The sequence below is a fragment of the Rhipicephalus sanguineus genome, chromosome 11 (genome assembly GCF_013339695.2).
Source record: "Rhipicephalus sanguineus isolate Rsan-2018 chromosome 11, BIME_Rsan_1.4, whole genome shotgun sequence".
NCBI lineage: Eukaryota > Metazoa > Arthropoda > Arachnida > Ixodida > Ixodidae > Rhipicephalus > Rhipicephalus sanguineus.
Window position 1 is genome coordinate 75,018,345 of NC_051186.1, and position 12,174 is coordinate 75,030,518.

Here is a 12,174-nt window from a genome sequence, read left to right on the forward strand (position 1 = left end):
ACAACTTGTCACGCACGTGAGCAATTCACACGTGACGTCAGAATGCACCACTCTGAATATTAAAAGCCAACAACAAGCAAAAAGTTTCTGATCACTTCCACGTGAACCGCCGCAGAGATGGTTGCCAAGGTCCTGAACGTTCAACAAACAGTATTCGCTACCATGCAAGGCAATGAAAGGACAGCTAATGCCCCGCTGAAACCTCTTTCTAATGTGAAATGCCTCCAAGATTTTGCCTGGTGATCTAGTGATGTGTCCTCCTACCTTCCTTCTGTCCGTGTCGTTCTTGCGCTGTTTTCAAGATTCTCAAGTCCTGGTTCTTGTATAGAAACGTTGGCTCCAGCGATGTTTGAATTTCTTTTGAATTTCTTTCTGTGTTTATGGATAATTTCGCGCCATAATGTTGCCTTGAACTTCTGTGATTAAACATCCTTGCATGGGGGCTCTTCCTGGAGACAACGTTTCGGCGAGTGGACTTCAAGACAGCAACTTGTTGCCTTGGAGACAAGACGAGACCATTTCTCCAAACGTTGACTCCAGCGACAGACCCCACCCCCTGCGCCGTCCTCCCGTTAGGGGATCCTTCATTTCTTCTAGCCTCAATATTCTGCTGAACTTGTGCCTTGCCTGGATTTCTGTGCTGTTTCAACGTGCTTGCAGGCCAGATGTGGATGTCCTGGTGTTAATGACCACGATTTTGACTATGCCCTATCAAGACCACTGCATCACGTTGCCCATCAACGCTTACAAGAGCCTGAACGTGTTTACTCCTACGATGGTGAGTGCTTTTCATCACGGTGTGATTTGTGCTGCAAGGTGGACGCATTGCAAGAGTGCAACCATTTCAATTATTTATGCTCATTTTGCGACCCTCAGACCCGAAAGGAGTTAAACAATTAAAAAAAGTGTGTGCGTGTGGGTGGGGGGGGGGGGGGGGTTGGGCTGGAGGAGCCGCAGTGCATAGAATAAAGTAACACTTCTTATTTTGTTTATGTATTACATAATGTGGATGCAAAGTCCATGTAGGGCCGATGAACTAGATTAGATAAACAGGAGCTACAATACAACACAGCAAGCGTAACGCGAAAACGGTGAATGTTTTATTTGCATGTTTTTTTAGCACTAAAGTGTTTTATGCCAGCGTCCATTACGGCTCCACTGACGTGCAACATATGACGTTGCAAAATATAATGACTAACAGGTGGCAAAGAAAAGCTAGAAGAAAAAGTTCCATCACCGGGAGTCGAGCTTACGACCCCACGCTCCGCAGCGCGCGGCACGAAACGATTAGGCCACAGACGGCACGTTCTTCGCCATGCTAACGGCGAGCTATTTATATGCACCATTTGGCGGTGGCGGTACTCTAGAGATCGGTGGTACATCAGCGTGTTTTCGTTATCACTAGCGAGATGGCGCGAAGGGCTCGAAGCGCGCTTCAAATATCGCCGCCCCACGCGTCGCCATGAGTGCGAGTTTTTATACAGGGCGTGGTCGCTCGTGCGCGCGCTTATCTCGTGATGGTGGTGGTTTGTAAGCCTTGTGGTCTCACCACAAGTTTGCGTTGAGAGCACGAAGGTCACTTCGCGCACTCCAGCGGCCGCTTTTGCGAAAGGAGCATGCTGCTCACACAAAAATAATTTACAACCGTGACAGTTCGTGCTCATCCTGTGTATATTCGTTCCGTGCGTCCTGTCTGCTTGAGCAGCGCGTTGGAAGTTTCGAGCTGTGTGCCGTTCTTCGCGTGACATTACAATTTGTTGCTATAACAGTTGTTCCTTTGTCGTTGTAGGGAAAGAACCTCCAACAAACGCTCAACTACGTCTGTGAAGACACGTCTCACTTTCGTGTTATACCGATTCCTATGACAAAGGGATCAGCTGTGCTTTTTTTTTCATTTATGAACTTATCTGACGCCTGGTAACAGTGTTTGTTTTTATCAGCACTTGCTCTCTCTCGCCATGACGAATGGTTGTTCGCAGTATTAGATAGATATGTAAATGAACAAAATAAACAAATAAATAGAACGCCATAACGCTTCTTGGCAACCACAGCTAAACAATAAAACAGTCGCTCAGTCCAGCAAAAGCGTACGTATACTAGTGAAACTCGAGAGTGTCTGAGGATGATAGAACACTTTAATACTCACAAGGTTGAGCATGTTGAAACACACTTCACACAATTTACCATTCTCTGCGATCAATATCAGATACGATGACAGCCGGCGACAGCTGGGCTTTCGATGACTTGTTGGGGACAAGGCAGTGCTGAGATGGAGGCTATACATATAATTGCCCGAAGCTGCCTTGATACGCGGTACGTCGTTTAATCGTTGGTTCGAGTGATTTGATGATGCTGTAGCCCAGGGGTCTTAAACACGCGGCCCGCGGCTTCATAAGGAATAAACTGTTTGTGACCGTGCTAACTGGTACTCGCATAAGTAACTCGCCTATTGCGATTATTACCGCTTTGTTCGGGCATGCTACAGAGACTGCACTGGGCTTTAACATTTTTTTCTTTTTCGTGAGGCACCCCATACGGTCACCATGTGTTGAAGCGTAGTGGTGGAACAGAATTTATTTTAGTATCGGCGTTAAGATTTGAGTCATTCTAGGGATCAGTACCGATATGTTTCTCGAATCCTGATGCCAAATCTCCTTCAGAAATTGCCCGTATATGAGATATGGGAAATGCGTTGTTTCAAATGGCAGCGTTAGATGACATTTTGTTGAAGTTGGCATTTTGGGATGCACACCTGGACGCTCTTAGGAGCCTGCTGAAAGCAAAAAGAAAGGCTTAGCATGAAAGAGCAACTTTCTCTTCATTCAGACATCACGATTCGTCTAAACCATCATCTTAATAATTGCAAGTTCATAAAAAATGAGCCACAACATTTTTCTTACATTACATTACTCATAATTAATAACCCTACGAGAATAGCTTAAGCGATGCCTTTTACTACCTAGAACTCAGTGTTGGGGCGGGAAGTAGGAATGAGGACGATGGAAGAACTTGTTTTTGGGCGAGTTGGTGCCTTAGTTTGCTGAACGTATCGTAAGTGGCGCGAAGCTAGGAACATGGAAAAGGGCCGGAGGAAAGAGACAGAAGAGCGCCAAACTACCAACTGTTTATTGCCAGCGCAGGCTGAAAAACAGGTAAACTTCCACACATGCGCAGTGGAGTGGGAGAGTTACCCCACACATGACATCACGTGAGCAGTTCATTAAAGAAGGACAACTCAGACTGAAAGAGAACAATGGATGTGTCACTGACACAAGCGGACCCTTTACTTCTAATATGATACGCCTCTAGTAATTCCCTTGCTGTTTGATCTCTGCTTTTGCCGATAATCCTAGCTTGCGCAAAACGTGGCACACACGAGCATGACCTGACATGCGCGGGAAGGTGCGCACCATCACTCTTACCTATGCTGTTGGCATGCTCTCTGAGGCGGTCGTTGATACACCGACCCGTTTGACCGATGTAGGTCTTGCCACAGCTCAGGGGAATTTCATATACGACCCCTTCGGCACAACGCCTGAAAGGTTTTACGTGTCTCTTTTGGCACCCTTGCTCCTTAGCACGAGAGATTCGTCGGCACAAGTGCGCCAGTTTATTCGGAGCGGAAAACACAACAGGGATTGCGAACCTGGCGGCCACCTTCTTGAGGTTGTGGCTCAACTTGTGCAAGTACGGCACCACCTGTGGTTCCGCGCGCTCCTGTTATCTCGAGTGCTCTTCCTGAGTGCTGAAGTTCAGCTTCCGTAGCAGAGATTCGGCAACGGCATACAAGACCGCCCGAGGAAAGCCAGCCTTTTCCAGACGGCCAATCTGATTACACAAGCTGGTCTGCATCATGTGCGGACACGATCTGCGGACACGTGATGTCATGTTTGGGGTAACTCTTCCACTCCACTGCGCATGTGTGGAAGTTTACCTGTTTTTCAGCCTGCGCTGGCAATAAACAGTTAGTAGTTTGGCGCTCTTCTGTCTCTTTCCTCCGGCCCTTTTTCATGTTCCTAGCTTCGCGCCACTTACGATATGTTCAGCAAAGAGGACGATGGACATGGCACAAAATGTTCTTAAAGGCACACTCGAGAGAAAAACAATGTCTCGCTCAATAGCAAATTACCATTTCACAATACCGAAAACACTAATCTTACCGCACGAACGCGCTTGGTAAGCTACAAGACATGAAAAAGAATGTGCGGTCGGCGACGCCACCTTGACTTTTCCGCACCAAATCCCGTGACATCATAGATTTTGAAGGCATGCGCAAGGCCATACGTAGTTCCTGGTCGCAAAAATTAAGTACATTGTTCTCTGAGAGGGCCCTAGACGTAACATACCACTTTCAGAAAATTTTGTTGAGTCAATGTCGCCAACATACGAAAATTATACATTGAAATCCGTGACGTCATGTGGAGACTTCGGCGCGTGATTTAAAAGTAAACCTTTGACCTTGATTTTCTATTCTAATAATGAACATATGATGGTGAAATTAACAACATACGCGTTTTTCAAAGTATAATTTATCAATCTAAATCAATTTATTGTTTCACTTTTGTGTTCCCCTAAAACCGCAGGAGAAGGCCTCCAACATGGCCAGGTCGACCTTCGGCAGGCCGTCGCTCATCGTAGCCTTCGCACTGCAGATGGGCGTCGTCATGTACTGGCTGCAAGGGAAGCCCGAAACACCTAATAGTGCACTGTACCAGCGGTGCGACCGCTTCTATCTCACGGACTACTCCCAGGCAAGTTTCACTCTTCCCGCATCGGAATACGCGCAGTCGCACTACTAGGGACGTCTTCATTTGACAATGGTGACGATGTGTGGCTGAGCCATTTGCATCTGACGGGCGAATCTAATGTGTCCTAGCCAGAGAATCGGTAATACAAGAAAAGAAAAAAAAAAACTAAGGCAGGTTCGCACTAGCGGTGACAAACCTGTGGGAAGTGTGCAGGTGGGAGGCCTTCTTTGTTACTCTTTGTTTTGTTTCTCTTTCTCCCTTTCTTTCGTTTTTTCTCTCTCTTCTTGTCTCTGTATATTGCTTTTCACATTCTTTCTCTCTCACTCTCTATTTCTCGCTTGCTCTTCTTTGTTTTGTCTCTTCCTTCCTATCTCTATTTCTGTCCTCATCTTTCTTTGATTGTCTTTCTTTCTCTCTTTTGCTTTCTCTTTCTGTCTTGCTCTCGGTTTTTCTATCTCTTTTTCGTGTCTTTTTATTTCTATCTCTTTTTTCTCTCTGCATATTTCTTCCCCGTCTTTCTATCTTTTTTTCTCTGTCTTTCTTCCCTTTCTATCTCTGCATTTCTCTCTTTCTTTCTCTCTCTTTATCTTTCTCTCTCTACTCGTTTTCTCGTCTATCAGAGTTATTGCATCCCACGCAGGACAAATTGGCACACGTGTTCTGGGAGCCAAGCGGATGATGAAGAAGAGGACGATGAGAGCGCGTGCCGCTTCATGATGACGATAGTTTTTCTTCGCGACCTACGGACTTTTTTCGAGCTTAAACAGCTCCGCCTATAAAATGAAAACAAAATACACTACACAGACGCGCAAACACTCGTACCCGCAAAGTATGAGTTCGCAATTATTGGGTACGACCTCATTGTTCCACTACGTGAACTCCTACCGCAGCGTCGCGCGCCGCCATTGCAATAGCCTCGCTTTAGTGGTGCGGACTGTCGTGTAGTCCGCTGCACTAGATGCTTCATCACCTGTATGTACACCCGTCAGCAAAAGTTTACGGGGCGCGAAATTTTCAAAAAAGATGTATTTTCGCTTTATTTGGGAACATGAAGCCCTAATAAATACTCCAACCTGTAGTTCGTATTGCAGACGATAGAGTCACCAGCTCGAGTAGAAGTGTTGCGCAATAACAGAACAGAAATTCGCATTTGTAGTGGGTTGTGCGTCCCGTAAACTTTTGCTGACGGGTGTACGTACACACAGGCCCTTGGGCCTACAAGCTCCAGTGCGATTGGCGGGGGCACAAAGTTCGGTGAGGCACAAGGTGTTCGTTAGTTACCCTCCTGTTCTCACATCCGGCACAAAGGCCTTGTATTGTCGGCAGTCCGCGAGCGTGCCTGCCGCCTTGCGGCATATCTCGGCGCGAACCGTTTTTCATTGTATATAGAGTTGATACTCGTTATAACGAAGCAATATGTGGACCATAGATGAGTTCTTTACACTTAGCAATTATATGGACACTCTCGGCTGTTTTTTGCCGTCGTAGTTTTCCTAATGTATATGTATATATTGCCACGTATGTTTCTTATCATTACTTTTGCTGTATTCGGTTTTTCGCCCACAAAGGCTGTCAGCAACGCTCGGCGCAAACTGCGCCTCATTGTTCGAGAAGCTTCGCGGTTATTGTAGATCATTTTGTTAAGATTGCGCGCAAGACGCGAACACTCGAGCTTATTCTAGAGATTGCGCAACAACCACCGATATCGCTAGAAAGTTCGATAGCGTCTGTATAAAAGCCGACGCGCTTGACCGCTTGTCAGTTGATTGACGGTCGACGCTCTGCCCGCCGCTATCAGTGTATTGCTGTAGCTTTCAGGTTCTCGGCCACAAGTTCGGCCTAGTAAAGAGTTTCATCTCGACTTGCTCACTGCTGCCTTCGTCGACGTCACGACCACGTGACATCTGCTGGAGGTGCTGCTTCCTTGATGTTCCGGACACCTACGAAGAGCCGGGAACCAAGCCCACAGCGTGAAGAAGACGTCGAAGACCTCGTGCAACAGCGAGCTAGCCGCAGGCTACAAGGCTTGCAACCCGAATACGGTCTCCTACAGGACAAGCCAAGAGCCACGGCGACGAATACAACGGGCACGATGACAGCCGTAGCGTCCCCTGCAGCTATCGTGATGCAGCCGCCCAGAGAGCCGCCCACCTTCCATGGATCACCTAGCGACGACCCCGAAACCTGGCTCGAGACGTTCGAAAGGGTCTCAACCTTCAACAACTGGGACTCCGAGGACAAGCTGCGCCACGTCTACTTTTACCTTGAAGGTGCAGCAAGGACCTGGTTCGAGAATCGGGAGTCCACTCTTCGAACCTGGGACGTCTTTTGCCCCGCTTTCCTGGAGACGTTCGCAAGCGTCGTCCGGAAGGAAAGGGCCGCAGCCTTGCTGGAGACACGGGTTCAACTTCCAAATGAAAGCGTGGCCATCTTTGCTGAGGAAATGACCCGGCTCTTTCGCCACGCTGACTCTGCCGTGCCCGAGGACAAGAAAGTGCGCTTCCTTATGCGAGGGGTAGAGCTCTTCGCTGGTCTGATGCGGCACCCACCTTCTACAGTCCAAGAATTCGTCTCAGAAGCGACGACGATTGAGAAGACACTGAAAATGCGAACCCGCCAGTACAGTCGCCGTTCGTTTGAAGACAGCCCAGCTGTTCATGCCCTCGCCTCCGACGACCTGCGCGAAACGATCCGAACGATCGTTCGGGAGGAAGTGCGCAAGCAGTTACCCTCACCACAGCCTCAAGTGGACTCGATCGCAGAGGTCGTTCGGTCAGAAATTCAACAGTCACTGGGTGTTCCTCAGGCGCAAGCCATGAGCTACGCTGCAGCAGCACGACGCTACGTTCCCCCTCCGCGCCCACGTCAAGACACCGCATCGCCACAGTTCGGCCGCTAGAGATTGCGCAACAACCACCGATATCGCTAGAAAGTTCGATAGCATCCGTATAAAAGCCGACGCGCTGGACCGCTTGTCAGTTGATCGACGGTCGACGCTCTGTCCGCCGCTATCAGTGTATTGCTGTAGCTTTCAGGTTCTCGGCCACAAGTTCGGCCTAATAAAGAGCTTCATCTCGACTTGCTCACTGCTGCCTTCGTCGACGTCACGACCACGTGACAACATATATATAATATATATATATATATATATATATATATATATATATATATATAATGAACAAAGAAAAGTAAACCAGAAGAAAAAAATTCTGCAGTGCGCTAGCGCAATTCGAACCTGCGACCCCTCGCTGCTCAGCGCGCCAATTTACACAACTTCGCCATGTGGCACCGGTTGTGTGGCGTACTATCGTCGAGCTATTTATATACGTAATTTAACGCTGGCGGCACGCAGATCTGGGAGGTGCTTCTGCGTGTGCAGTATCACCCGCGTGATTGCACGCAGACTGTGCTTTAAAGTAATGACTCTAGATTTTGCTTCTATTTGAAAACTGCCCTTGAGACGCGCACTAAAACGTGACCCATTTCTGTACCAACACGCGACGTGAAACGCCAGGTAAACTATGCGCCGAATGCCACCGCGCGGCAGGAGACGCGGAGGGGCCACTCCACGCGCCACAGTTTTCAAGAAAACAAAAATATCGAAGAACATTGGGTTGTAGCGCGCCGCTCAAACACGGATAAGTAACTGGGGCAGTTCGCGCTCGTCCTGTGTATTCCTTTTAACACGAAAGTCTTTTATGCCGGGCTCCACCACGGCTCCACTGACGCATTTCCGTCACGGATATGACGTTGTATAATATAAAAACTAACATATGGCAAAAAAACAACGAGAAGAAAGAGTTCTGTCACCTGGAATCGAACTTACGGCCTCTCGAGCGCCAGCGCGCAGCGCGAAACGACTCCGCCACAAACGCCACGTTCTTCATCATCCTAACGGCGTGCTATTTATATACACCATTTGCCAGTGGCGGTACTCAGAGATCAGGGTACATCAGCGTGTTTTCGCTATCACTAGCGAGATGGCGCGAAGGGCTCGAAGAGCGCGCTTTAAATGTCGTCGCCCCCCGCGTTGAGATGAGTGTGTGCCTCTACAGGGTGTGGTCGCTCCTGCGTGCGCGTTTATCTTGTACGTCTTGCGCTCAAGTTTGCGTTCAAGTTACAGAGAGCACGAAGGTCATTTCGCTCACTGCAGCGGCCGCTTTTGCGAAAGGAGCGCGCTGCTCACAAACAAATAAGTTACAACTGTGACAGTTCGCGCTCGTCCTGTGTATGTTCGTTCCGTGCGTCCTCTCTGCCTGAGCAACGCGTTGGAAGTTTCGAGCTGCTTGCCGTTCTTCGCGTGACATTACAACTTGTTGCTATAGCATTCATTCCTTCACCCTCAGGGCGGAGCAATAAATAACAAACGCTCAACTACGTCTGTGAAGACACGTTTTACTTTCGTGTTATACCGATTCCTATGACAGAGGGATCAACCATGTTTTTGAGTGTCCTTCGTTGTGTTTGAGCAGTGCAGCGCGCTGCAAGTGTCGAGCTGTTACCGTTGTTAGTTCGTTGTCATCCTCTGCGTGCTCTTTTCGTGAGTCCTTTGCGCTTGATGGGCACGCTGTTCTTCTTCTGACTTTATAATTAGTTGCTATCGCATTCATTGCTTCGCCTTCGCGGCGAAACTGTGACTTTTTTTATAACTGCAACGGTGCAGGCTTGCCAGATGCCAGAGACGGGTCTCAACCTTGAAAAGGTGGCTATCGGTCTTTCGACAGACGATGACTACAACCGATGGGGCAAGCATTTCCTGATAAGTTATGACACGACTGAATACATGACGATGAAGGTAACTTGCTTTGTGTCAGTAGTGTGCGTATACTTAAAGGGGTCAGGAACCACCTTGCCAAGCTATCATCGAATGACAGCAGTATCGGAGCGTGTTGACTCACAAATTGACTGCAGGGGTGCTATGCAGGATGGCCCGAGCTTCTCGGGCACACGAGCTTGCTCCGAGCCCGCCCTACGACGGTCATGATAGGAAGACAGTGCGGAGAGCGCGATAGAAGCGTTGATAAAAAACGCTACAAGAACGAGAATGGCGTCACAAACGCATGCGCGGCATTTGCGGCGGTTTTCAAAGGAATACCGCGTGCGAACGCGTCAGCGCCGCACTCAGTCAACATTTTGACACTGCAGCGACGTCAGCATGATTGTCGCGCTATTTTTTTGCCAACTGATGATCGCGCCTCCCACGGGCGTGCTCGCGGGCGTTTGTCCTCTTTCGGAAAATTCTTTCGTTCCACCTAGTGCATGGAAATTTCCACTCTCGAAGGCAACAAGGGCGACCACGCAGCACTCTGGTGCAGCTCGTTTCGCTTCTCTGGAATATTACAGATAAATAAATGGACAGGTTACTGCTATACTTACATTACACGTATCAACATTTTTTTGTATTAGCGAATCGGTAGAAGCAGTGTCTCCGCAAACAAGTAATAGTAACATTTCTCGCCGCAAATCCCACCAGGGGCGCTTGCTTCATAGCTGTGAGTGGTACGTCGTGAGAGCGGTGAAAGTGAATGCGAGGCACCGTAGCCACGTCATGATATAACCTTTAGTTCTTCGTGCGTGTGTGCATAGTCTGTGCGATTAAGCTCATAGATGAATCGTGCCGCTCGCTGGCGTTGTTGCGTGAGCACTGCTCCTCGGCAAGAGGAAACGCGATGGGCGGACCCGCTCTTCGCCGCGGGCGTCTGTCAATCAAATTGATTGACGCGCGAACTCGGGCACAAACTCGTTGATTCTGAAAAGGCCCCAGTTCAACTCGTGACTGTCATAGTGCCGGTGTGCCTGTCAAGTGTTTCAGGCGGCGGACGCTACTCAGCAGCTTCTTTGCATATAAAATCATTTGTTCAGCTTGCAGCGCTTGTGCAGGGCTTGGGCCATCGGTGGAGCTTGTGATCACCTAGCTTCTTCCACCTTTTTACGCGGCTCGTCTACTCAGTCTGCTTGGTCTGCTTCGGTGTAATCACCGTGTCAGTTCGGTCTGAATATTGGTGCTATTGCTTAGGAAGGTCTTAACTGACATAATACTGAATAGTCCTTCCTTAATTGTTAATGTTTTATTTACTACGATATTAATTAAGCACGGATGTAATTAGCATATTAATAATTAGCACGATCCCAATTAACACGTCCTCGGTGAGTAATGTCTTGATTATCTTTGTTTTATTTACACGCTCCTAATTATCGTCGTGTTAATTAGCATTAATTGATAATGTTTTAAATACCGCGACATTAATTACTCAGGTTTAATTCTCAAGGTCCTGAATAGTACAGTGGTAATTAGCGTAATCCTAATGAGCACGACCATAATTATCGTTGTCTTAATTACCACGACATTAATTACACAGGTTTAATTTGCAAGGTCCTGAATAGTACAGAGGTAATTATCATAATCGTAATTAGCACGATCCTAATTAACACGATCTCAGCGAGTAAGGTCTTGATTATCTTGGTTTTAATTACACGCTCCTAATTAGCGTCATGTTATTTATCATGATCTCAATTACCTTGTTCTTAGCTTTGCACGACTTCATTAGCATGGTCTTAGTAAGACGTGGCTTAGTTAGCTCGACCTTAGCAAGATTTGGCCTAATCAGCTTCGTCATAGCACGTCCTGATTTAGCTAGGTATACCGCCCAACCAATTAGCTAATCAGCCGGGCGCACGTGCTCTGGGACCGAGCAGACGACGAAGAAGAGAGCGACGAGGGCGCGCGCCGGCCGAGCAACGCGCTAGAATGTACTGGCCGACCATGGTAATTATACACGTGGCCTCGGCGATTAGCTCTAGCCGCGGTGTTGTAAGGCGCTCGGTCGGAACTAATCTCGGAGGCCACGGTGCTGATTATTCTAAAGGATAGTTGCTGCAGACATTAAACGCTTGAAAATGAATTCAAACAGCCCGCGCACACATAAAAAATATAGTTAGTAGAGCTTTCTGCCATTTTTCCTGCATGGGTGCACGTCTGCACTCAGTGGAACGACAAACAAATGAAAGAAGTTTGACGACACCGCCCAACCATCTCGACCGCCCTCGACGTGACGCCGCATTCCATCGTACCAATGGAACGGAGCGCGCGCTGAGGGATGGATTTCACCTTATCGTACTATTAGCTTGTTCAAAAGGGGGTGTCGCCAGAGCTCGGAAAGATACCGAGTTTCGCCAAACTCGGGCCATCCTGCATAGCACCCCAGCAAAAATTTCTCGAATCCGTCGAGAACGAGCGAAGAAGTTTCCGGATATTGTCGCGCGCTTCAAGCGCTTTTTCCCTTCTGTCGTTCCGACGAGCGCGCTGGAAGCTACACAGCGCGGGATGGCACGGGGGAAAGTAGTGACGTCAGCGCGCGTCATCACCTTGATCGCGCGCGATGAAACGCAACCGCTGTCTCCCGTTGTCAGTAGTTGTCAGTAGAGC

At 48.3% G+C, this 12,174-nt stretch overlaps 1 protein-coding gene across 1 annotated transcript in view; it reads left to right on the top strand.

Annotated features, from left to right (window-relative positions):
- The window catches only part of LOC119375637 (uncharacterized), a 54,668-nt gene extending 49,869 nt beyond the window's left edge, over positions 1–4,799 (top strand). Inside the window, exons 2-3 of the mRNA XM_049411184.1 lie at positions 661–778; positions 4,584–4,799. Of these exons, the coding sequence (XP_049267141.1) occupies positions 686–778; positions 4,584–4,799 (309 nt within the window). The 5' untranslated portion in view covers positions 661–685. The remainder of the gene's footprint in view (positions 1–660; positions 779–4,583) is intronic.
- The last annotated feature ends 7,375 nt before the right edge of the window (positions 4,800–12,174 follow it).